We start from the raw sequence: 27788 nt of genomic DNA on the forward strand, positions 1-27788 counted from the left end.
GGGTGACTCTGGATCCTCCCCCATCTGTATTGGTGGCACCGGAAACTCTGAACCTCACAGAGGGGCACTGCTGACACAGTAGACAGGAGGCTTTATCATTCACCTCCCGGAAGTTCTGTGATTTGCTACTATTGTTATCCTGACATTACTTCCGTCCATCTGTCCATCTTGGATCTAACATGGTGACTCTTAGAACTGCTAGAACTCAGGACAAGGACTTATTGGCTGTTTTCCTTAGGATTTCCTGCTGGTTGAATAATGAAGGCATGGCTTTGTTATTCTTGACCTACTCTAAGGGCTTAAGGAGCGCTGGTAGTGTAGTGATTATGAGTCAGGCTGCTAACCTAAAGATCAGCAGTTCAAAATTACCAGCAGTGCTGCAGGAGAAAAATGAGGCTTTCTGCTCCTTTAAATATTTATAGCCTTGGGAACCCTATACAGAGTCACTGAGTCCGACTTGACTCCACCACTCTAAGATTTTAACACTTTCTAGAATCAAATCCATAAATCACACCTGGGAAATCCAACCAGAAATGAAACACACAAGCAAAGGACTCTTCTGTCAACAACTATATTATGGTTTCTTCAAGTTGTTTTATAAGCTTATCTGAAGCTTTGGTTTTTAGCTTTTCAATTAAAGATCTTTCGACTGGGGTGCTTTGTCACAGAGAGGTGAGCTTCAGGCTTCAACCATTTCCTGGAAACCAGTATTTACAAAGCTGAAGAAACACGACCTGGTTGTTGACAAAGATCAATCTTTAAACTTTTTCCTCTGCTTCCTTCTTTTGAGTGTCAGAGTTTATCTTCTCATTCATCAGAATATGGAGACTTCATCTAAAATTGGAAAATGAAAATAATCTTTAAAGAAACTATTGTTTTGCAAACAAACCATGATTTTATAGTAGGGTAAACATCCTCTTCTTACTACTAAGGATCTATCAGTTAACTACTAGCTATTTACAAAAGTAGTGGGGCTCAATCAGTCTAAAATAAAAGACATCTTTCCAGCAGATGAGAAATGTTTTAAGAAAAAGCCCTATTCATCCCACCAAATAATAATGAGGAAATAAGCGCAAAATGTAACAAAAATTCAGTTTGATGTGAATAACAATGATTTAAGGGTAACTGTTGTGTTGTTGTTGTGAAGTGCCGTTGAGTCGGTTCCGACCCATAGCGACCCCGTACAGGGTAACTAGTGGGCTGCTAATCTCAAGGTCAGCAGTTTGAAACTACCAGCGGTTCCAGGGGAGAAAGATGAGGCTTTCTGCTCCCGTAAAGATATACAGCCTCGGAAACCCTGTACAGGGTCGCTATGGGCTGGAATTGACTCGACGGCATTTAACAACAACAAACAACAATATTGGAATAAGTTATCAAAGGAGCGTGTACATTTTCCAACCTTGGAAATCTTCAAGAAACGGGCTTGAATAAAAATTCTATTATTCTGATGTATATTCAAGCAGGAGTCATCCTCATGTAAACTGAGGGCTTGAACCTCTTGACAGTATTGGGAATAAGAAAAAATAGGATGCCTCCTAAATAAGACTGGTGTGGCGTCCTGATATGGTGCCGTGGGTTAACGCACCAGACTACAAAGTCATTTGAACTGCAAGGTAGGCAGTTCAAGCTCACCAGCTGCTCCTCGGAAACCCTATACAGGGTCACTATAGGTCGGAACCGACTCAACAGCACTTAACAACAACAACAGATGAGACTACTGCATTTAAAGATTATGACCCAGTTCTCAGAAGAGCATTACTATGCTGCTTTTGATGGTTATTCATGTACTCCTTGGAGAGGCTGCAGGGACTAATAACATAAGTAACAATTAATCAAGAAAATAAATTTCTGGGTGCTAGAACTGCTGAAATAAATACAAAGCCAGGCTTATAAATATGAACTCATATGTGTTGTCTGCTAAAGTGGAGCACATAATGAATAGTGATCCACGGCAGAGGTTGTTATGAGTGCTTGGGGTCAGTCAAGTGGCTTTGATTGGAGAGAACCTGAAACAGTTCAAGAGAGAGAAGGTGTCTGCCCTCAGTGTGCATAATCTCAGCAGTACACAGGGTACCGCTAGTGGTATGCTCATGAATGTGCTCCAATAAATCTGCTTTTTCGCTGCTCAGGTAGAATGACTTCAGCCCCTTCAATTCACACACCCCCTTTGCTTTGTTGAAATGCCCTGGACCAGCAATGGAAAAGAAAGGGAACATACTGCAGTTTCAATGGTTGTGGGACTCAGGTTTTCTCTCAGCACTGCATAAACACTTGGAGACATAGGAAGAAGGTCTGATGGAGAATGTGGTTCAGTTGAATCACTTCGGCTTAAAAAGATAAGGTAATTTTTTAAAAGAATTGAAAAATAATAGTTCACAATGACAATATGTGAGGAACTAATTTCTAGGGCTTAATTTATTTACAATACTGAGATGCCTAGTTTATCATTGGATATCAGAGTATTCAACTTGCTATGGAATATAAACATAGACAAGGGCAAGTTTATCATTCTAGTCATAATAGACTGTGAAGAGTGTACTTCTCAAGATTAGCTTTAAGTATGAAAAGAAATGGGGCGTTGAGCATTAAAATGCCTTATCTCAGTTATGTATTCTCTGCTCTGCCCTCAAAATTTTTTTATAGGAAAGCTTCATTTTGTGTGTGTGTGAATTCAGTAATAGATATTTTATCTGTAACTAAGATTACTCACATTGTTGAGATGGGGATGAAAACAGAAGGCACATAACCTTTGTCTCCCCTTTCTGTTGGTCTTGAAACTGGAAAAGAAAAGCACATTGTTGGGAAAAATATTATCAAAATAATGGAAAAAGCTAGAAAAACAGTCTAGAAAAATATAAGCAATGCTAAAAGAGAGATAATGTAGTTATTTAATGATTCATAAAATTTTTCAGTTGATTATAGATGCAACAAAAAGACTTTGTTGTTGTCAAGTTGTTAAGTGCTGCTGAGTCTATTCTGACTCATAGCTATCCTGTATAGAGTTTCTCAGGAGCTGTTGGTAGGTTTGAACTGCCAAGTTGTGGTTTGCAGTCTAGTGCTTATCCTACAAAATGCCACACCAGCAGTCTTGTAGATCAGCATAAAATGTGAAGGAAAAAAACAAATCTTTTTGCAGGCCTCATCTTACTTCTTTATGTAATAATGCCTCTAATATATGTGATAAAAATTGAGAATCAATTCTATTGCTTTATTTCTATATTTCAATTTAAGCTTGATTATTAGGACTGATTTAGAGTCCTGGTGTGGCATTGCAGGATAAGCACTAAACTGCTAACCACCAGGTCGACTGTTCCATTCCATCAATTGCTCCTTAGAAAACCTATACAGGATCACTATGAGTCAAAACTGACTCAACAGTATTTAACAATAGCACTATAAAGACTGATTTATTAATATATTGTGGGTATTTATAGTAACTTATTTTCATTGAACCTGACACCAACTTCTCTTATAATTACACACATTTTTGAAGCACAGACATAAACCAGTGTTGTTAAAATTACCACTATATTAGCAATGCTCTATAGACTTACATCAGAAACATTTCCTATAGCTCTCTAGGGTACCATGTTGAATGGGGATTTGGCTCAATTATCCAACTGTAAATTATTGCATTTAAAAATTTTTTGTTGTTGTGTGCCATTGAATAGGTTTCTCACAACTCACAATGACTCTGCATAGGGTTTCTGAGAGCAACCGGTGGGTTTGAACTGCTGACCTTGGGGTTGCCCAATCCAGTGCTTTTCCTATAGCACGCCAGGGCCTAATTTATTGCATTGTTGTTGTTGTTGCTAAGTGCCATCAAATCTGTTCCGTCTCATAGTGACTTTCCAAGAAGTGACTGGTGGGTTTGAACTGCCAACCCTGCGGTTCAAACTGACCTTGAGATCCAGTACTTATCCTATAGCACCATACCAGGATTCCAATTTATTGCCTTGTTGTTGTTAAGTGTCATCCAGTAGGATCAATTTATTGCATTTGTATTGGTTATTTTGGAGTCCTGGTGTGGCGCTGTGGGTTAATGAGCTGGAGAGCAAAGTCAGTTTGAACCATGAGGTTAGCGATTCAAACTGACCAGCTGCACCTCAGAAATCCTATATAGTGTTGCTATGGGTCTAAACTGACTCGACTTAACAACAATAACATTTGTTATTTCACTCAGAGGTATAGCGTAACTTAGAAGTCACCGTTATTCTCTGCTTGTTTCTTTTGGCGTTGTTTCAGAGGGAATGAAGTGGAATGTCACTCACCATCTGTGAGTGACAACAAGATAGTGCTCATCGATGTAGTTGCCATGGGTGAAGAATTGTACATATTGCTTATACTTTTCATTAAAGAAGCAGAATGGTGAACTTATAATAGAATTCTATATTAATTTAATCAACTTTCTTTTTGTATTCAATAAACACTTACTGAATGCCTATTTTTACCAGGCATTGCTCAAGTCCCAAGGATACAGCCAAGAAAGATAGGCAAGTCAGGGCTTTGTATTGATAGGCTAGGGGGCAGGGAATGAAGTGTAAACTCCATGCCTCCTCCCCAGAAAATGAGCACAATTCCTTTGGTTATGAAACTATAGTAAGGTCAACTTTAAATTTATAAATCCTTGGCTTCCTTTGCAAAAATATAGACATGCCTTTCTTTAAAACGCCTTCTAACTATTAACTTTTCTTTTCTTTTCCTCTTCCCCATACAAGTGAAGACTCCTGGTGTGGCACTGTGGGTTAATGCACTGGACGGCGAAGGTACTTGAACTACAAGGTAAGCAGTTCAAATTCACCAGCTGCTCCTTGGAAACCCCATACAGGATCACTGTGGGTCGGAACTGACTTGAAGGCACTTAACAACAACAACATACAAGTGAAGTCAGTGGCACTCCTATTTTACAAAGGAGAAAACAGAAGAGCTCCAAGTGGCTGTGAAGTCTGGTTACAGCTGCTGACTACAAGTGTTGGACAACCTCAGGGGTCTCGGAACTGATCAAATACCAGCTTTGACCTCTGTACACCTTGTAGGCCTTCTGAAGATTAGAGAGAGGAGCTTCATTTACTTTGTTCTATTATCAGGCTGTTGTCCAAAATTTTCAGGGGAAAAAAGTAAACAGAAAGAACCTAACCTTCACATGGCTGGGAGCTGTAGTGTTTACCAAAAGCTTTGTCTTTGGGAATGTCAGGATATAGGTACTTCAGTGGATTTTCTGGAATGTTTTCAGCCATAATAACCTTGTAGTCTCGGAGGATGTCAGCAAATGGCAGAGCAGACAACCGGCCTTTATTGTAGGGTTCTACAGAGTGGAATCTCACTTCACCTGGAAAAACACAAAGCAGGGGACTATCCAAGTCTCTGTAAACAAACTTGGTGGTCTTTCTTTCTACCTATGTTGCCTTCATGTCATTGTTTAAAATAAAGCCAGAGCTCCCGTGGTCTGGGCAATACAGATTATTCATGCAGTGATAGAGAATACCCATACATAAAGGATGTTACAAAGTGTATCCTGTTCTGGGGCAACTCCAACAACGAATGTCCAAATCCACTGAACTCATGAGCAGAATAACACACAGGAAAACTCTAACCAAACTCAAAATACTGAATACACACGAATAACTAGTAGTGAACATATACCGTTTTCAGAATGATCCACCCAGGTGAAAGTTACCCCTCCAAGGTGGCTTTCACTGAATCTTAGTAAAAAGGTCCCAGGCATTTTGTCTCTTAGTAGGAGTCGTTCCTTTTCTTTACTAACGAAGCCCATGATATACCTAAAAATAGAACAGTATGGTTTTGTCTGATTAAAGACTATAAATTATTGCATTTATTTTATTTTCAAAGAACAGACTTCGACTATGTTTTGAGGATAATTGAATGTCAGTGGTACCTGAAATAGTCTTATACCAATTCATGTGCATAGCAATACTCTGTGAAGAACATAACAAACCACAACTTGCCCCCCGCCCCCCGCCATGGCACTCTCCATATTTAGAAGGTAAAAAAAGAAAGGAAAAATCCAATAACAATAGAAAAGTAAGAACCTAATAACTCATATAAGGCACTGTGGTAGCTTAGTGGTTACAAGTTGGGCTGCAAACCTCAAGGTCAGCAGTTTGAAACTACTAGCTGTTCCGCAAAAGAAAGATGAGACTTTCTGCTCCCGTAAAGATTTACAGCCTCAGAAACCCTGTACAGGGTCACTATGAGTAAGAACTGACTCCACGGCACATAAACAACCAACCATTAACCTATATAAAAAATATAGCCTTTATCTTACCCATCAATCCAAAGAGGAAGAATGTGTTTTTTAATCAGATCCAATATTGCTTCAAGCCATATCCAAAAGGTAAATGATTTTCCAGGTAAATGTTCCTATTAGAATAAACAAACAAGTTAGAATCATAATTATTTCAGCAGTAATGTTGGTATGGAGTCCTGGTATGGCGCTGTGGGTTAATGCGTCAGACTACAAAGCCATTTGAACTGCAAGGTCAGCAGTTCAAGCTCACCAGCTGCTCCTCGTAAATCCTATACAGGGTTGCTATGGGTCGGATCTGACTCGACAGCACTTAACAAAAACAACATTGGTATAATAATTCGAGTTCAATTTTTCAGTAAAGTTGTTTCCTTTAAAAACTACCCTTATCTAGGAAATTCCTCAAACTCTAGATTATTATGTGGAGGGTTAGAAAGGAGCAATATATATATATATATATATATATATATATTTTTTTTTTTTTTAAGAGTATTTAAATGCTATTCCCTTCCCTTGTTTTACCTTGCAGAACTTGGCCCAGGTGAGGTGTCCATCACTGTAGCTAGGTAAGACTAAAATGAAAGAAGAGAAAAGAATGAGATGTTTGTTAAGCCATCAGACTCCTCAATTTTGTGCTCAATTTAGACATTTTCTACTTACCTCCCTTTCAAATATTTTTGTATCTGTTTTAGGTCTACAGAATACTAAGTACTAGGTACAGTAAAATCACGAGCTATTCTTTTTGTTCTTATTATCTGATAAAGACTTTTTTAGGTGGAGGAGTTACAGATGGCTTCAGGAAGAGGTGTGTCTCTTGCAGAATAAATATTGTCAAAGAAGAGAGAGGAGGGCACTCCAGACAAGAATAATGTAGAGTGAAGCACGGTGGGTATGAACAGGACTTCCATAGAAGACATTAAGAACAACTTAATGTTGGTGAATAAATAGTGCACACTTTATTGTATAAATGAGGCACAGCCAGATTAATAGGACTATTCTGTATTTACGAATTCATAGTGTCACAGTATAGGGTTTCTGCGGCTGTAAACATGGGAGCAGAAAGCCTCATTTTTCTCCCTTGGAGTTGCTGGTAGGTTTTGAACCATCAATCAGCCTTGCAGTTAGCAGTCCAGAGCTTTTCTTACAGTGTCATCATAGCTCCTTCCATTAGGCTACTGGGATTAACTTTTACCCAGGCCACTGAAAGGATACTAGACTTTCTATGTAACTACAGTTTAAAGAAAATGCTATTCATCAGAAGGATAATAATTTGATAAGGATCTAAAAGAAGGTGGTTGCTATCTATAGCACACATTCTAAAACTTTATTCATGAACTAACATTTATTGAAAACCTAGTTATTGCAGCTTATGAATTAAATAAGGAGTGGAAAGAGTATTCTCATTAAGTAAATATAGTAATATTTCCAAACGACCTGATTTCATTAATTATCTGCTGATCAAAAAGTAGATGCAAATGGAAACCTAGAATCACGTTAAAAGTCAAAACTTTAATCATGCATGATTTGATTGCAGCTGCTCAAATGCATTTTTGGCCCTACTTTAACTAAAAATGCATACAGACCCAGTTTTTAGGGACTCTTTTTTGAATGCTAAATTGTGTTGATCTCAGACCTGCCTGGACTGTCTGAACCAAAAAGCTTGGACTCTCCTGGTGTGGTACTGTAGGATATGCACTGGACTGCAAGCGTGGTTTGAACTGCCATGTTGGTACTTCAGACTTACCAGCCACTCCTTGGAACCCTATACAAGGTTGCTATATATTGGAACCCACTTGACAGCACTTAACAACAACAACATATGACATGTAGTACCAATGACTATATTTTTGCAAACATTAGAAGTCTCAGTCAAACCTGAAACTTTCTTTGTAACGTTGTTCTTGCTATTATATAGAATTGAGTACTACCTGGGTGGTTTTTAATTTCTAGTAAATTTCCTGGACTGATGAGGGAATTAATTATTTTCCAGCTGTCAACTATAATATTAATTAATTTAAATTGTGATATGAATATGCAAGACCAAGGTGCCACTAAATGTACCACATTGTATTCCATGGAAATGATATTAGTGTACCCTGGAGACTGAAGAGGCTGTAGCATAAGCACTGGACTGCTAACCAACAGGTTGACAGTTCAAACCCACCAGCTCCTCCTCTGGAAAAAGATGAGGCTTTCTGCTCCCATAAAATTTTACAGCCTCGAAAACCTATACAGGCTTGCTATAAGTTGGAATCGACTTGGTGGCAGTGGGTGAGAGAATGAATATGCAAGACCCAGGTGTTTTGGTCTGGAATATGGAATGGAAAAGACAAGGGTTTGGAATCAACATCCCTGGGCATGCCAAGGACCCCAAGCCTTCAGCTGGCAACCCAAAAGTCGGCATATCCAACACCAACCACCCTATGGGAGGAAAATGTGGCAGTCCACTTTCATAAAGTTGACAGCCTTGGAAATTCTCTGGCACGCCTCTTGTGTGTTCTGTAGGGACACTATGAGTTGTATCAGCAGTGGGTGGGTGGAGCCCATGCCTAGGCTTTGTTATGTTGTTATTGTCATGTGCCGTGGAGTCACTTCCAACTCATAGCAACCCTGCACAGGGTTTCCGAGGCTGTAAATCTTTACGGGAGCAGAAAGCTTCATCTTTCTCCCACGGAACAGCTGGTAGTTTTGAACTGCTGATCTTGCGGCTCACAGCCTGATTTGTAACCTATGTACTAGTCACTTAACCTCTGAGTCAGCATAAAATGGATAGAAAAATGTCTGACTTGAGGAACTTTTGTGAGAATTAGAGATAACATTAGGGCCTTCACAAAATTCATGGAAAAATGGAATGAAAAAGATTATGAAAAATTTCCATATATTTTTGATGTCCCCATGTATAGGGCACTTGACAACAACAATGGATAGGGCAGACACTTGGCATTGTAGTAGGTACTCAGTAAATTGTGACGGTCGTTGTTGATAAGTACAGTTGAGTTGGTAATGACTCATAGCAACCCTGTAGGGTTTCCATGGAGCAGCTGGTGGGTTTGAACCTCGAACCTTCCATTTAGCAGTCCAGTGTATATCTTAATTGTAGCAATGCCATCATGGCTCTTTAAAACATTCGAGTACCAAAAACAGAGGTAAGTCCTCCATATCCATCAGTTCTCACCAGTAAGCTTCTCTGCCAGCATGTTGAGTTGATCTGAATTAAGACCACGACCGACATAAGATGAAAACTGCCAGCTCATCACTTCCAGGAGTTGACTCAAAGTGGCAGATGGTGGATTATTAAAGAAAACCAAGTTCTGTAACAGAGTTGTGAAGACGATTATATGTGTTAATCATATGAAAGAGTATAGTTTAATACACAAGATTTCTGATTTCAACTCTTTAGGCCAACCCACATTTATAACAAAGATTATATTACCACCTCTGTTGTGCTTTTTGATTTATTATTATTAGTGACTTGGGTAAAATTTACAGAGCACATTTATTTCTCATTCAACAATCTCTGCACATTTTGTTTTGCAATCCCAACGATGTAAAAGCACTCTTCCCACTTCCTCCTTGTGTTTACCACTTCCTTCATCCTTCTTTCCTGCCCCTTCCTGCCTTCCCAGCATTATCCCTGAATGAATGCTGCTTTTTGGAGCTCATATGGTTGGCTGTTTGAATGAAGGCATACCTCCCTGGGGTTACTGCTCACTTTGTAGGCCTGCTTATCATTTGACTGGAAGTTGAGTCACTGAGTAGGGTGGGTTCAGTCCTAGGCTTGAAGGGCATCTAAGGGTCATTGTATCAGTAGTTCTACCAGTTTCTATCAAACCAGTAAGCCTGATCTTTTTTTTATGATTTTGACTTTTGTTCCACAAGTTTCTTCCACCGTATCCAGGGTCTCATACTGTGATTCCTTTTAGAGCAGTCAGCAGTGGTAACCAAGCACCACCTAGTTCTTCTGGTGTGGAGGCTGTGGTTCGTGTGGTCCATGGGTCCTATGGACTGATGGCTTCCTTGCATCTTTTGATTTTTTTTTACCCTTCTTAGCTCCAGTTGGGTAGAGACCAATAGTTGCATTTGTTGTACTTTTTAAGATTGATTCCCCCCTCCCTCCGAAAGATGTATTGTTCCTTGAATCTAATTTAATGAAGATTTTATCTTATCTTTGAAATAATAATTTGGCATCTTTTCATTTAACTTTCACTGGAAAATTGACTATTAATCAATGCATACAAGTTCTTAACATGAATTATCAAATAATTGGGTAAGTACTCTTTTCTGAAATAACATTAATCTTAAAAAACCAAAAAAACAATTTCATGTTCTTTGAGGAGCCTTGTTAGTGTAGTGGGTTAACTAGATGGGTTGCTAACTGCAAGGTCAGCAGTTCAAATCTACCAGTCGCTCTGCAGGAGAAAGGTGAGGCTTTCTGCTCTTATTAAGATTTACCATCTTGGAAACCCTCCCTAGGCAGTGTCGCTATGAGCCAGAACCGACCTGGCAGCACACAACATGCTTATAATGGCTTGGCACAAATTATACCTTGACCAGACAAAGCATCCCAAACAGCAAAAAGTAAAGCAAGTCCCAAGCTAAGGAAGGTAAACTTAGCCTGGGAATTTATGATGAACCCCAGACTCCTCTTTTATGGATAGTATGACATTCTTTTATTTCTTGAGCAAGAGATACCTTTGTATAATCAGCTGCAAGCCAGGTTGTGTGTGTTAGAAATTTGGTTAGCAAGGGTGGAGCCGATAGGTGTGAAAGTCAGGATGTTCTAACATGATGAGCTCGAGAAAGGAGAAGCTAAAACCCGAAAGCAGACCCTGGAGAAGACCACTGGTGAATTTGAGCTAAGCTGACAGTAAGAGGGAACTAATTTATGGGTCTCAGAAGGTGAGAACAAGAAAGAATACATATGTAACAAAGAGTAGGTCTAAGAAGAGGAAGGGAGAGAATTTCTAGGGAGGCAGTTTTCCTTGAGCCCAAGAATTGTGTCTGAATGGTGTTGTTGCTGTTGTTAAGTGCTGTGGAGTCAGTGGGTTTCGACCTTTTCCCAGGAGTGGCTGGTGAGTTTGAACCACTGTTCTTATGAGTCTGATCCTACAGCACCCCAAGGATAAAAAAACAGAAAAGCACAGAATATAATCAAGGTCTAGGAGCTCAAAGCAGAAGACAAAGCACATGGTTGTTAAGCTGAGCTCTGTATCCAGGCTGGCTTATCTATGCTTTAGGAGCTGCAAGTGGTCTATATCTCAAGGAGCCTCATTCTGGAGTAGAGTTGAATCTGGTACCTTAAGTGATGGTTAGTGTGAAAAAGACATTGGTGCTTTTATACAGAATGATTCTGAAGAGAGCCAAAATGTAGCACAGCACTCTGAGACTATACAACAGAGAATTATCCCATCTCCACACTTTATGGCCTGGAGTTGGAAGAAGAGCTCTGAACAGGTTGAACTCCTAATGGGGATTGACATTTCATCTCAAGACCATTGGTTCTTCCTTTACTGAAAAGGCCAGGTGATTTTTCTCATAAGTCCTGTCTTCTTGTTGCTCAGTTAGAAGAACCAAGCCGGCCCTGAGATTTCTGTGGGACTTTCCTCTCTGCAGCTATCTGTCTCTCAGAAGCCAGGGCAGGGCTGGGCCATTCTCCTTGTTGTTTCCTTCTTAGGAACATGGAATTAGAGGGAAGGAACAATTCCAAGGAACACTTGGTTTGGTGCCTATTGTTGGACAGTAAAGTAAAAGAACTCTTCCCTTTGAAGAGAATGTTTGCTTTCTATTCAGAAGAAATGTTGTTATTTACATTTGACCTATTTTCTCGAGACCTTGGTGGTTTCCGGCACAACACACTGAGGTTTTTGTAAGAGGGAAACCAGGAAGTGCAACACATTCTGACTCATATCTTTTACCCTTCTGTTCTCTCATTATCTTTTAAGATCATTTATCCTCGGCTTGCTTTTTAACTGGAGTCCAAATTTTGGTCAGTGTCTCAAATAACCACCAGATGGCATTAAAACCCAGTTTGAGCCTACCATAGATTTGCTCTATAATCAACTTTTGAAATTTGTTCTGTTCGATTGTAGTCAGGCAAGACTAATGAATACTCTAGTCATTTATTTGGAAACCATGTCTGTGAGAAGAAGGTGGGGCCAAAAATGCTTGGGGAGAAACTAACATAGCAGTCAGCAAATTCTGACACAAAATGCCTCTTCATAGCCTGGTAAGCAAAGCTCTAGGACCCTAGAACATTGGTTCACAAAGATGAGAGTTGACCAGTTCCTCAGAAATAACAAATGTCTGTCTATCATTCAGACTAACCAGGACTCTCTCTGTGTACACCAGAACATATTAGTTTAGCTAGCACATTAGAGGAGAATCCTATAACTAAAACTATTGGAGCTCAGGAATAAAACAACCCACAGCCAAAATAATAATTTTTAAATTTCTCTGATACAGATGGGATTTATTGATATAAAACCAAACGAAATCGAATCAAAGGAGGGTGGGATGAGACTAGAAACTCTACCTGGGAATCGTTGGTTGACACATTGTACCAAATGATGGATGCCCAAGCATTAGGAAGCTGACTGACATTGGAAATCATCACCACAGGTAGTGAGCTGGTCTGGTTAGAAAAACAAAACAAACAACATAGCATAGTTATTGCAGGTAGTATCACCTTACATTTGACTCTCTCCTCTAAAGGACCACCTTAAGCCAGTCCCACTCCATCAAAACTAATGTCCCCAATTGCCCTGATCTCTAAACTGACTGCGAAGATACCTGGAACTTTCTGAGCGTATTGTGCAGAAACAAAGAAGCTATGAACAGCAGCAGGAGTCCTTTCCTAGTACCCAGTCAGGGTCTACTTTCCCTAATTACCTTCCAAGCATCTCTTACCTGTATGCAGTATTAGATCAGGCACTGCCCGAAATGCAACTAATTAGTATTTTAATTCTTTCATCAACTGCCTTCTTTCAAAGGTATGGTTAAAAAAAACAACAACAACCTAATTTTAAATTTGCTCTGGGCTGAGTCAATATATTCAAATTATGATCTAATATTTAAATAATGTCAGCAGTACTAGAAATAGGAGTAGAAGGTAGACAGGTAAGCAATTTTGGAATTCATTGGATGATAGCACCCCTGGTCCATTGCTACAGAACTCAGTTTCGTATTACTGGTGTAATAGTTTCCTAACTTAGGGAATAAACAGGCTTTTATAGACTACCCTGGAAAACAAATCCAATTTATAGTAGTCCCTTCCCAATAACAGTACTTGGATTCCTGTGGATAGCAAAACACGCAGTTAGGGAACTTAATGGCTCATGGAAACATAGATTTAGGGAAAAGAGATGAGAAAGGAACCTATGAAAACTTTGGTAAATATGGCTATATTCATTAAGATTAAAGAATAAAGATAGTACTCTAAAGCAATGTTGCTTTACAATGTAGTCAGTTCTGACCCATAGCGACTCCATGTATCACAATAGAGTTGCCCCATAGGGTTTCCTAGGCTGCAATCTTTTACTGAAGCAACTTGCCAGATCTTTCTCCCACAAAGCTGATGAGTGGGTTAAAACTTCCAACCTTTCAGTTAGCAACTATTGCTCAAACCATTGCAGCACAAATAAAGTCCTGTTAAGAGCATATGAAATTGTGTTTGTTCATTCATGTACTTGTTCAATAAACAAATACTGAGCATCTGTGATTTGCCAGATCTTGTGTTAGGCGCTGGCGATAGAATGACAATTGTGATATGATTTTCTGTCTTAGAGGAGCCCAACAGCCCATCATGTTATATTTAATTCCAAAAGTTGTTTTTATTTTTTTTCCTTCAGCTCAATGGTGACTATTATAAGACCAAAACAAGTGGACCATTAATGTTTCTATCATTTGTCTTTGCTCATTACATTAAAAATCTTTCTCTAGAAGATTTTTATGTAGAAGTCATAAACTGAAACTACATCACTCCATGACATGGTTCAAAAATACTCATTTCATGGTAAAATTTCTTAGATATTTTCAACTACCTTAAGACAATTCATTGCAGGGCCTGGGGCTCAGGACCATAGTCTTAGGGGAACATCATGATCAAATGGCCTAACATAACCCAAAGACAATGTTCTACATCCTACTTTAATGAGTAGCAATGGGGATCTTAAAAGCTCATCATCTAAAGTGCAACTAATGGTCTCTCCATGTGTGAATGTAAAAAGGGTGATGAAAACTGAAGATGCTTGGCGTTGACTAATCCAATGGACTAAAGGAGCAGGTGAACACATTACACCCACAACTCTGAAACCAGAACTAGATGGTGTCCAGCTCCCATTACCAACTACTCCGAAAGGGATCACATTAGATGATCCTGGAGAGTGTGGGAGAAAACTCTAAATTACGCCCCTAACAACAACAACAACAACAACAAACAGACTTACTGGTCAGAAAGAGACTGGAGGAGCCTAAGATTATGGCTTTTGACCATCCTTTATGTGTATAATGGAACTCACTTCGTGGTCCAATTTTTAGTCAAACAGTAAACAGGTATATAGGGGAGACAACAACACTAGTAAGATATGCTCACCATGGAACGGTCAACCATTCCAAATCAAAAGGGCAACATTTAGCTCAGGACCAAGTTGAGAAGGGATGGGAAGGAGGGTGGAGTGAAAACAGGACCCACAGGGAGGTGGTAACTCTTGCTGCATGGAGGGGAGTGCGATTATTGAAATCAAACAAAGCATGTGATTTGTTGAAGGTAAAATGGGTGATCTTGTTTGGAAACCTTCACTCAATTCACAATAAAAAGTTAAAAAGGAAAGAAAAGAAAACTCATTTCTCGCTAGGCTTTCTTCTGAGTATCTATGTATGACTCAGGAAATATAAGAAAACAAAAAAGCAAGCTGGGCAGCAGATTGTTCAAAATACATTGGACTGATAATGCCTGTGAGATTTTATCATTTATAATAACATAACCAGAAAAGTATGCTAAATATTTAATAACTATTAGGCATGTTGTTTTTCTAAAGTAAAACAAAAATAGTGACTAGGGAATGTATAAAATGTAGAAATTGACTGAACTTCCATCTACAAATATGGACCATTTCCTGCAAATGTTATGAGTAAGTAGTAGTAGATGTTCCTTCAAACACGTACTTCCAAATCGATGGTCAGGCCATAGAGGCAGATCTGTGTCTCAAAGGTTATGGAATGGAGTTCTTCAGTCACCATGTGAGAACCCTGAGCAGAAAGAAATATGTGGTTATTTCAGAAAGACATTATCTATTATGATTAAGCTTTGTTGTTGTTGTTAAGTGCCATCGAGTAGATTCCAACTCATATCCTGTATAGGGTTTCCGAGGAATGACTGGTGGGTTTGAACCAGTGACCTTGTGGGTAGCAGTCCATATAGTGTCACCCCAGGACTCATGATTAAACTTGCTTCTATACATATTAATAAACCTTTGTTGTTGTTAAAGTGCTGTTGAGCCAGTTCTGACTCATAGTGGCCCTGTATAGGGTTTCTGAGGAGTGCCTGGTGAGTTTGATGCGACGACCTTACAGTTCAAATTGTGCATTCCAGTGCTTATCCTACAGCGCCACACCAGGACTTTAAATACAAATAAATGCCCCAAAACATTCCCTCTTATTAAGCCCTCCCTCTTTGCTTTAAAAAGTTATTTATAGTTTATTCAAGGTTTGGAAAAATCCTCATCTCCACAAATTACTTTTATGTCTCAAACACAAGATAATAACTGGCTTTTAAAATTCCAGCATATCTTCATCAGTTGAAATTTAAACAAGTTGTTCTTGTTTACTTTTAGTTTTTGTAAATCAATCTTTTGATTTACCAAACACTAATAAAAACATAACATATGTGTGTTTATAATAGAAATAGTTGATGATTATGTGCTATGGAGTCAGTTCCGACTCATAGCAACCCTGTATAGGCCGCTCAATAAAAGCGTTTCCCTCTGCTCTCTCCACATATCCCAATAGAATAACAGCTGGAGATTTATTTAGGAAAACTGGAAGTTCCATCTTTGAATGGGGTGGAATGGGGAGGGTGGGTTGGGGGTGACAATAAGAGGCCTATGTGCCTCAGAACCCAGGAGTTGCATCATGGTTCTTTGAGGTTGGATAAGGGACCACCCAGGATACCAGGGGTCCTGGTGTGGCACTGTAGAATAAACACTGGACTTCTATCACAGGGTCGGAAGTTCAAACCCACCAGCTGCTCCTTGGAAACCCTATACGGAGTCGCATGAGTCAGAACTGACTCGACAGCACTTGATAATCCAGGATACTTGTGGACGGAAGCTTCAAAATGCCAGTTGTGCAACAGCATCAAAGGACAAGCAGTCCAGATTGGAGCAAGAGGATAAATGGTTCTGGCAGAGATGGTGCCAAGAAAATAATAATAATAATACTACATTGGTATATTTGAACATATTGTGAAAACTTGAAGCAACTATTAACCTAAAAACAGGGAAAACTAAAAGCAATACAAACCTGGAAATAAATCATCTTATGCTATGGGACTCAGTTGTTAACAATTTATGTAATCATAACCATGTAGACTTTGGATGTATTGGGGAAAGTTTCTAAGTGTGGCAAGGAAAGCCATATACTGATCTCTTTTAGGGAAACAATTCAGGAGTCAAAAGTCTGCAAGTATTTTTAAATCAAGAAATATTAGTATTAGCATATTTACTGCTCAAAAAATGGTCATGTGTGGGGAGTGGAACTTTGGGGAGTAGAGCAGATCCTGCTGTTTTTCCTTCTTGAAATCGGGCAGCATTTTGCTGTTCAGAGTGGGGCCCAGGAATAGCGCACTGTAGTCATAAAAAAGCTTTTAAATAAGCACAAACTCTGGCCCATCACAGACCTACTAAATTAGAGTTTACATTTTAACAAGATGCTGGGTGGAATTTGGGAGGCAATTATACTCAATGTGGTGTATCCACTTTGCATTTTATCTTCAAAGGGATGTGGAGAAGTTAAGACGGCATAGAAAGCTTAATCAAGCTTAAATGTTAAGCCTTGTGGGAAGATGTGAACAAAAGTAAATGATCTCAATCAGAGTAGAGGTTGGGCTGGAAGTGATAGCTCTGGGAGAAACGGAAACCCAGATTGATATGGGTTAATAAATCAGAATTCATTTCCACAAAATTTAAAAACAAAAACAGGTCTAATATGATAATGGTAGCCCTGGTGATGCAACCATTAAACGCTTGTCTGCTAACCAAAGGTTGGTGGTTCAAACCCACTCAGTAACTCTGAGGGAAAAAGACCTAGCAATGTGCTCCAGAAGAGATTACAACCTAGGGAACCCTAAAGGGTCACTATGAGTTGAAAGCAACTCAACAGCCGTACCTAGCAACAACGTAATACAAATAATAATGAAATTAAGACTTTATTAATAATGATGTCTGTTACATTTAGGAGTTGTTAGTAGTACAGAAAAACTCCTCTTTCCCTTTGATTAGTTCATTGTGGTGCCTCACTTTACCTGAGGGTAGTGAGATTGGCCTAAAAGGAATCATTTTTTTACTGAGCTAGTAGAAAGTCATATATAATGAAAAATCTGCTTGAAAATCCCTTCTTGTTGTTGTGTGCCTTCAAGTAGAATCCAACCCTTAGTGAATAACCCCACCCCCCATGTGATAGTAGAACTGCCCTTCCAAGGCCAAAATTTTTAAAATTATTATTTTGTGTGGTGGTACTGTGGGTTAATGTGCTGGACTGCAAGGTCGCTTTGAAATGCAAGGTTGGCGGTTCAAGCTCACCAACTGGTCCTTGGAAACCCTATACAGGGTCACTATGAGTCGGTACTGACTCGACGGCACTTAACAACAACAACTCTCTGGTTGGCGATTTACCCTTTCTAACCCTCCCACCCCTTTGAATGATCAAAGAGTATTTCTTTTTATGTAAAAACATTTTCTTCACTTTTTATATAGTTGCTGTTGTTAAGTGCCATGGACTCATAGCGACCCTGCATAGGGCTTCCAAAGAGTGACTGGTGTGTTTGAGCCACCAATCTTGTGGTCCTTTTGTGACTAACTTCGCTCAGCATATTGTCCTTCAGATTCATCCATGTTATGAGTTGTTTCACAGATTCATGATTATTCTTTAATGTTCCTTAGTATTCCATTGTGTGCAAGTACCATAGTTAATTTAACCTTTTAAATCCTCAATCTTTTTTGGTGGACATTGAGATTGTTTTTGTCTTTTGGCTGTTGTGACTAGTACTGCAATGACCATGGATGTGCATGTATCTATTTGTGTCACAGCTCTCTTAGTTCTCTAGGATATGTATTAACATTGGGATTACTGAATCAAGTTATATTTCTTTTTCAACGTTATACAAAGTGTCATACTGATTTCCATGGTGGTTGTACCATTTTACAATCCCACCAGCAGTGAATGAGAGTTCTAGTCTCTACACACATTACCAACATTTATTGTTTTCTGATTCTTTTAATTTTATTAGTGCTGGGGTGAGATGGTATCTCATTGTTATTTTGATTTGTATCTGATAGCTAATGATCATTTGTTTTTTGGCTGCCTGAATGGCTTTTTTGGTGAAGTGTCTATTCATGTCCTCTGACCATTTTTAAATTGTATTATTTGTCTTTTCATTGTTGAGGTGTTCAAGTTTTATAGTTTTAGAGATGAGTCCCTTGTTTGATATGTCATTGCTGATTTCCCCCCCTAGTCTCTGGGTTGTCTTTTTACTCTTTTGGTGAAATCTTTTGATGCACTTAAGTGTCTAATTTTTAGAAGGCCCAGTCATTTATCTTGTCTTCTGCTGTTCGTGCATTTTTAATTACGTTTGATAGTGTGCTTGCATCATGTACTAGGTCCCCTAAGTTTTTCTCTGTTTTTTCTTTCATGGTCTGTATGGTTTTAGGTTTTACATTTAGGTCTTTGATCTATGTTGAGTTCATCTTATTTATAATGTGAGATATGGGTCCTGTATTATTTTTCTATAAATGGATATTCAGGTTTCCCAGTGCCATTTGTTAAAGAGATTACTTTTTTTCCATTTAATGAGTTTCAGCCCTTTATCAAAGATTCGTTGTCCACTAGGAGTCCTGGTGTGGCACAGTGGGTTAATGAGCCAGACTGCAAAGTTGTTTTAACTGCAAGGATGGTGGTTCAAGGTCACTAGTGATGCCTTGGAAACCTATAAAGGGTTGCTAAGGGTCGGAACCGACTTGATGGCACTGAACAACAACAACGTGGATAGGTTTACTTCTGGCTTCTCAACTCTATTCCATTAGTCAACGTGTCTTTTGTTACACCAATACTGGGTTGTTTTGATTATCATGGCTGTGTAGTAGGTTTTGAGATTAGAATGTGTGAAGCCCCTTATTTTGTTGTTCTTTGTTAGTGTTTTGCTCATCTGGGGACTCTTTCTTTTGGTTCATTTTCCATCTCTTTAAAGAATGATGATGGAATCTGGATTATATCTGTAGATTTTGCTGGGTAGTATTGATATTTTCCATACTTCCTATCCATGAGCGTGGTATAGTCTTCTATTTATGAAGGTCTCTTTTGGTTTCTTATAGTTTTCTTTGCATCTCTGGTGAAATTATTCCCAAGCATTTCATCTTTGGGTGGCTATTGTAAATGGTACTGCTATCTTGATTTCCTTTTCATAGTTCTCTTTGTTAATGTAAGAGTATCTATCTGTGTTGATCTTGTACCCTGCCACTTTATTGAGTCTTTCATTTAGTTCCAGTAATTTTCTTGCTGAGTCTTTGGGCTTTTCTTTGTTACACGGAACTCTTTATGGGAGCAGATTGCCAAATCTTTCCTCACGTGGAACAACTGGTAGGTTTGAACTGCTGACTTTTCAGTTAGTAGCTGAACACTTAATATTGCTTGTTGTTGTTGTTAAGTGCTGTCGAGTTGGTTTCCACCCATAGCAAACCTGCATAGGATTTCTGAGGAGCATCTGGTGAGCTTGAACTGCCGACCTTGCATTTCAAACTGACCTTGCAGTCTAGTGCATTAACCTGCAGCACCACACTGGGACTCCTAATATTGTTTAGCTCACGCATATAATGAAGGACGGTCTCCCAGTATAGTTATACATCCAACAGCAGTTCCCTCTCTTTTTCTTCCAACTTTAAGTGTTGAAACATAATGCTGGTTCTTCAGTGAGCATGAGACAAGTAGTTGGCTTAAGTTTAGGCACTAAATTGAACAAAAATGTCATTTGGAAGCATTATGCAAAACACTGAGACCAACAGCTGAATCCCTAACTTCCATTTCATTTCCCCATTAGGTGCCTTTCACACTGAATACAATGGTGGATAGGATGACTGGAGAGCCTCATCAGAACATTTGTGAGGCCTGAAGCTAGCACACAGATGGCGACTCATATATCATGTGTCTAAATATTTGAACATTATAAATCAAGTTAACAAGCTGTTAAAACTCGGTCTAGCCTCCTGCTTTGACATAAGTGCATAAGCTTTCGAATGACGTAATTGGCCAGGTTTTAATTGTGGTGGTGTGGAGAGAGCAGACTCGTGGGCCGTGGCCCACCCTGAATGCCTGTTGTGGCCCCTTCAGCCTCTCCTGTGCCTAGTACTGTTTGTATTGCGGTTTCCATCTGTGCTGGGGGTTCTAGAAGGGAGATTGAAGTCTTTGGGGCTGGAAATTCTGAGATTCTGGTGCTGTCGGATAAGCACTGACCTGCAAGATTGGTTCGAACTGCAAAGCCGAACCTACCAGTCACTCCTCGGAAACCCTATACAGGATCGCTATGAGTTGAAACCAACTCGATGGCACTTAACAACAACAACAGCAGCACATTGCCTTGATTCACGTATTTCTTTCTTTATATGTTGGGGTGCAACTGGAAGACAGTGGCAGGATCTTTTTTGAGCATAAGGCCCCATGCCGCTCAGATTCTCGCCTCTACGGTTTATAAAGTTAAATATACATATGATATCTTTATGGCTAATTTCTCCTGACAGACTAGTTATAGAGCCTGCCTATTCAGCATTCAAACTTTCATCAATTCAAGTTGAAAAGTGTGACATATCAGGACTCCGCACTCAGAGCCCAGGCAATGACCCTCAGGGCTTCCCACTAAGGTTGGAACCGGCTTCCTGCTTTATATATGCATATGATCTTAGTAAAATGAAATGTGGGTGGTGAGAGGTTTTTCTCAGTGGTTCAAACTACAATAGAGACTAATTTATAATATTCAGTTAAAACCCTTGACACAATTGTGAGACACATTTAGATAGAAATCCAGCAATGAAGCTGACATACAATCCACATAATGAGAAAAGAATCTTCTGACAAATGGTAGCATCGTTAATTTTCAAAGCTTGCAAGGCCATCAATAATAGTCTTCATTATTCTTTTGGTGCATTTCAAGCCAGAGACACTAAGCAATTCCACAATTCTTTTCTTACAGCTTGGGAAAACGTCATAGACAAGATGCACCATTAACGTCTACATGAAAAGTCATTCTTATCATCAGAGATGATTACAGATTTTAAACGTCCACATTTGTGATGGTTTATTATAGGGCTGAATATTATACTGAACTGATGGCACTGCACTTCTAAAGAGAGTTGTTGTTGTTATGTGCCGTGGAATCGGTTCCGACTCATAGCGACCCTGTATAGGGTTTCCAAGGCTGTAAATCTTCATGGGAGCAGAAAGCCTCATCTTTCTCCCATGGGACAGCTAGTATTTTCGAACTGCTGACCTTTAGGTTAGCAGACTGATTTGTAACTACTACGCTACCAGAGCTCCTTCTAAAGAGAGTACCCATTGAATAATCTGTTAAGAAATTGGACAACTGTCCAAGCAACTGGACATCACCTGGAAAAAAGCACAAACCTAATGAAAGGTAGGTCCTGGTGTGAAACTGTAGGATAAGCACTGGACCACAAGGTTGGTTTGAACCACAGGGTTGGTGGTTCAAATTTACCAGCCGCTCCTTGGAAAACCTCTATAGGGTCCCCATGAGTCAGAACTGACTCCACAGCACTTAATAATAACAATGATAACCAAAGGTAGGTGTTGATGCTACTATATTCCTTTTGTTTCCTCTGCTCAGTGTTCCATAGTACACCCTGGAGATCTAGCAGATATTAGCAAATAGTTATGGTTTGGGCTTGAAAGAAAACTGCTAAGAAAAATATGACAAGAATAAGAATGATTTCCATCTAATTGTCTTGCTTGTCTCTTAGCAAGCTGTAATCTATGATAATGCTGCACATGGAAAACTATATGATACAGAAACAGTGAAAATAATTCATTCATCGAATGGATATTTTTGAGCACCTAATATGTGACAGACACTGAGTTAGTTTGCTGGGGAACAATAAGAGCAAACAAGCAATGTTACAATCACACAAGATAGACCTTAATCTCAAGGTGATTGCAAAATGATTGTAAAATTCAACTTGTTACTGTGAAGTGCCGTTGAATTGGTTCTGACCCATAGCGACCCTGTATAGGGTTTCTGAGGAGCAGCTGGTGGGTTTGAACTGCCAACCTTATGGTTAGCAATCCACAGCGTCACAGTAAGAGTCCATGAAATGTGAAAACTGTTTAAATAGGGAAGCTGGGATTATCGTCTCTTGGGTTTGCTCTTTGTCAAAGGCTTGGCTTGATAAATTTTAGCTATATGTGTTTAAAATTCAATGAAAGCCTGTAAAATATGTCTGATTTACAGACTATGTTACATTCCAAAAAGTCTAAATCTTGTTATTCTTGTATCAATTTCTCCCTTAGAATAAAAGTATTGCAACTACTTAAACTAGTTTAAAGAAATCCACTTCCTGTGAAAATGCTTGTGCTAGTTGGGGTGTGGCTCTGTAGAAAAGTGCTCATCGAAACTACCAGCTGCTCCGCAGGAGAAAGATGAGGCGTTCTGCTCCTGTAAAGATTTACAGCCTCGGAAACCCTGTACAGGGTCGCTATGAGTCGGAACCGACTCCACGGCACATAACAACAACAACAGCACCAGACCACAAGGTTGGTTTGAACCACAAGGTCGGTGGTTCAAACTCACTAGCCACTCCTCAGAAACCTTACACAGGGTCACTATGGGTCAGAACCAACTCGACAGCACTTAGCCACAACCACAACAGTTGGTGTGTGAGTAGCGCATCTGTATTTGAGAACACTGAACCTTGAAAGAACATCTGTTAGGCTATTTTGTTAAATGAAACTCAAGCCATCCAGGCTTTACTAATAGCTTCTTTGTGCTTCATGACTTTCCGCCACATAAACAAAATTACCTAACACCTCAGTCTTTGGCTAACACTGTTATCAATTCAAGCTTATTGACAAAGCCGCAAACTCAAGAGACAGAGATCCCTATTCAAACAGTTTTCATATTTCAACAATCACTCTTTAGCTGATCCCTGTCAGATAAGGGCCTCTGGGGAAAGATTGCTTCCTGGGGATGTTTACAGGGCACAGGAGAATGGCTGCAAAGTTTAGCCACTTGCTAGCTGATGGAATAATTACTTTACTGTGATTCTTTCAAGGAAAGAACAACAGTTAGAGAAAGAGAAACAACAGCTAGAGAAGTCCTTAACCATGAGTTTGTGGCAGTGTGTCTTCAGTTTCTTCAAGGGGCACTGTGAAATTCCAAAACAAATGATCAAAGTTCAACTAAAATATGTTAAGACTTTATTCTCCCTTGTACTCCTAAGGATTATAGAAGCTTAGTTAAAAAGTCTGAAACTTTTCTAGGCCAGTTGTGTCTTCAAATTAAAAAAATAATTTGGAACATGTTCTTAAAAGTTAAATTCCCACCATTCCAATATGTAAAATATAGAAAATAGATCTGCCTTATTTGAAAACAGGGGTTGTGAATCCAGAGTTTCATACTCTGGAAACAACGCAAGTCTCTCCCTTCATGTCACACACCTCTGAAGTCAGAAGCCCCTATACTTCCTGACAGGTCACCTCTTTGATAACCTGAACGAAATAACCACAGGGTGCTACAATTTTAAGAAGGTTAGAAATGGAGACCTTAAGGAAATGGGTCATTCAGAACATCTCAGTAGGTTCTTGATCATTAAAAAAATTATCCAAGGGGAGCCAGGGCAAGCTGTTAAAGCTCCCACTACTTTCTCAGCAACTAACTTTGCTTTTGTTGTTGTTAAGTGCCATAGAGTTAGTTCCAACTCATAAGAAGTTCCCAAGAGAAACTGGTGGGTTTGAGCTGCCGACCATGTAGTTACCAGTACAGTGCCTATCCTACAGCACTACACCAGGGCTCTAACTATTGAACGAACTTACTGAACTCCAAATCAAAACAAGCACAGACTACGATTTCAGAACTCCAGATAGCATCTCAGGTATTGGAGAGTCAGGGTAAGTCCAGAAGCAAAGGAGAGGAGGAATGGTGTTGGCTCAGATCCGACTATCATCAGAAGTGCTTGTTCATCACAATCATTTTTTGGAGGGGTCTGGGTAACAGAACAAAACAGAACACAGGAAAGGATCTAATCTGAGAACCCTATAGCCTTTTTTTTTTTTTTAAAGCAATGAAAATTGGATGTGGAAATCCCTGGACTGCGCAATTGAGAGGGAGCAAATCAAGACTGTGGTGATATACAAGAATGTTGTTGGATCCCACTGAGTCTTGTGATGGACGGACACTAGGACCAGGAAGAACTGTAAGGACTTCAGGGTGAGGGAGTACCTCAGACTGACAGGGACATATGAGGTGATCCCTACAAAGCCTGATACAAGGAGTGTCTGCACAGGTGCACTGGTGTATGAGACACAGCCCAAGCCATCACTGGTGAGGGAAAGACAACGTTCTGCCTCGACACTGTGGTGATCTCTTTGAAGAACTAATGCCCTTCCCCTCTTGTGCATGCATACTGAGTTCCACAGACCAAGCAAACAGAACTCCTGAACCAGCACTGGAAAAAAACAAAACAAAAACAACCTTAATGATGACAATGCCACCTAGTGGTTGTTCTCAAGAGAAGATACCAAAACCAACGCTACTCGGACGTTGGGAACCTGCAGGGCTGGAGGGAGCAGTCCATGAGGTTCCTCAAGCTGTGAATCTTTATAGAAGCAGTCTGCCACATCTTTTTCCAGTGCAGTAACTGGTGGTTGTAGGCCTTGGCCTTTCAGGTGGCAGTCAGGTGCTTGGCCACTGCGCCGCCAGGGTACTCATTGGAAAATTCCACAATATGTAGAATACACAGCTAGAAGCACACACACACACACACACACACACAAATGATAACAAATGGCATAAACTCAACAAAAGTTAGTAAAACACATGAAATTACAAGAAACAATCAAAAGCAATACATGAAGAAGCAGAACTCTCTCTTACATAAGTCAGAATAATGCAAAGAATTGTCAATGTTTAGACTAGGAGCACTAAGTGGCACTTAATGACAACATGATGCTCAATATGTTTAAAGAAAACAAAGAAGCACATAAAAGCCAACTAGTGGGGAAAAAAACAACACACCAACTGGTGGAGTTCAGGAAGCAAATGAAGGAACACAGTGAAAGATTTGACAAAAAAACTGAAAAAAAAATTAATAAAGAACTAAAGAACTTAAACTAAAGAACAAAATATCTGAATTAGAAAAAGCAAGAAGACATTCAACAATGAATTGAGCAGATAAGAGATAGAATAAGGGAACTAGAGAGACAAAATATCTGAACTTTTCAAGTCTCAACAGAAACAAGAGAAAAGAAAACAAAACAAATCTAAAAGAAAATGGGGGATTTAAGTAAGAAATCTAACATTCAAATGATTCAAATCCCAGAGCACCATGACAACAATAAAACCAAAGAGCAATTTTCCAAGAACTAACAAGGAAGAATTTTTCAGATATGAACAGAGAATCAAGCCAGCAAATACAGGAAGCTACATGAACTCATTCGTAAGATACAAAACAAGATCAATTCTGTGACATATCCTAGTAGCATTCTTGTAAACCAATGACATAGCTTACATAGGGTCCTGGTGTGTCCCTGCAGGATAAAGAACTGGATTACAGAGCAGGGTTGAACAAGGTTGGTGAATCAGGATCACCAACTACTCCACAGAAACCCTATGCATAGTCACTATGAGTCCAAACTGACTTGGTGGCACATAACAACAACCACAAATCAAAGACAACATCACCACTCACCTATCTGTTTGTCATACTGATCCTGTGTTGATGGAATTCTGGAAACAATGCCATTGGTATTTAAAAAACCAGCAGGATAAACCATGGTGGACAGGTTTTCAGGTGAACTTCCAGACAAAGAGACTAGGAAGGAGACACGGACTACTTCTGAATATTTACTCACTAAAAACCTTATGAATAGCAGTGGAACACTGTTAGGTGTTAGTACCAGAATATTGACTATAAAATCATAATGAAGAGCACCAAAATACTGTCAGATATAGTGCCAGAAGATGAGCCCCTCGTGTTGGAAGGCACTCAAAATGCGACTGGGTAAGAGTTGCCTCCTCAAAGTAGAGTAGACCGTGATGGCACAAATGAAGGAAAGCCTTTGGGACCTTCATGTGCTGATGGGGTACAACTCACAATGAAGAGAAACAGATGTAAACATCTGTTAATAATCGGAACATGGAATGTATGAAGTATGAACCAGGGAAGTTGTAAATTGTCAAAAATGAATTGGAACGCATAAACATCCTAGGCATTACGGGACTGAAGTGGATGGGTATTGGCCATTTTGAATCTGATAACCACATGGTTTACTATGCCAGGAATGACAAATTGAAGAGGAATGGCATCGCTTTCATCATCGAAAAGAACATACCAAGATCAGTCTGGAAGTACAACACCATCTGTGATAGGATAATAAACATACACCTATGGAGGGTCAGAGAAAAAGAGGAAGACCCCCAATGAAATGGACTAGCCAAGTGGCAGCATCTATGGACTCAAGCGTGGCAACAGTAGTGAGGTTGGCCCAAGATGGGGCAGTGTTTCGTTCAGCTGTGCATAAGGTTGCTATGGGTCAGTACTGACTCGATGGCACCTAACAACAACAACAAGAACTACCAGTTAATACCACTATTATTCAAATTTATGCATCAATTGCTAAAACCAGTGATGACTGATCAAACATACACTCATGATGTATTGATAACTACTGGTATTTGGAATGCAAAGGTTGGAAACAAAGATGAAGGGTCAATAGATGGAAAATATGGCCTTGGTGATAGAAACAGTGCTGGAGATCACATGATAGAATTTTGCAAGACCCATAACTTCTTCATTGCAAATGCCTTTTTTAAACAGCATAAAATACACATGGACATTACCAGATGGAATACACAGAAATTAGATTGACTACATCTCTGGACAGAGATGGTGAAAACTTCATATCATTAGTCAGAACAAGGCCAGGAGTAAACTGTGTGGAAAAAAACCATCAAATGCTTATATCAAGTTCAAGCAGAAGCTGAGGAAAATTAAAATAAGTCCATGAGACCAAAAATATGACCTTGAACATATCC

At 39.4% G+C, this 27788-nt stretch overlaps 1 protein-coding gene across 2 annotated transcripts in view; it reads right to left on the bottom strand.

Annotated features, from left to right (window-relative positions):
- Nucleotides 1-577: 577 nt before the first annotated feature.
- STAT4 (signal transducer and activator of transcription 4) overlaps nt 578-27788 on the bottom strand; it is a 139458-nt gene continuing 112247 nt past the window's right edge. For both annotated transcript variants that reach the window (XM_006864052.1, XM_006864053.1), the window contains 10 exons: nt 15428-15511; nt 12798-12896; nt 9441-9576; nt 6788-6837; nt 6287-6381; nt 5644-5780; nt 5138-5329; nt 2711-2777; nt 2219-2327; nt 578-834 (listed from right to left, as the gene is read on the bottom strand). In XM_006864052.1, the coding sequence (XP_006864114.1) occupies nt 808-834; nt 2219-2327; nt 2711-2777; nt 5138-5329; nt 5644-5780; nt 6287-6381; nt 6788-6837; nt 9441-9576; nt 12798-12896; nt 15428-15511 (996 nt within the window). In that variant the 3' untranslated portion in view covers nt 578-807. The remainder of the gene's footprint in view (nt 835-2218; nt 2328-2710; nt 2778-5137; nt 5330-5643; nt 5781-6286; nt 6382-6787; nt 6838-9440; nt 9577-12797; nt 12897-15427; nt 15512-27788) is intronic.

This window comes from Chrysochloris asiatica, unplaced genomic scaffold, assembly GCF_000296735.1.
Source record: "Chrysochloris asiatica unplaced genomic scaffold, ChrAsi1.0 scaffold00059, whole genome shotgun sequence".
In the NCBI taxonomy this organism is placed as follows: domain Eukaryota; kingdom Metazoa; phylum Chordata; class Mammalia; order Afrosoricida; family Chrysochloridae; genus Chrysochloris; species Chrysochloris asiatica.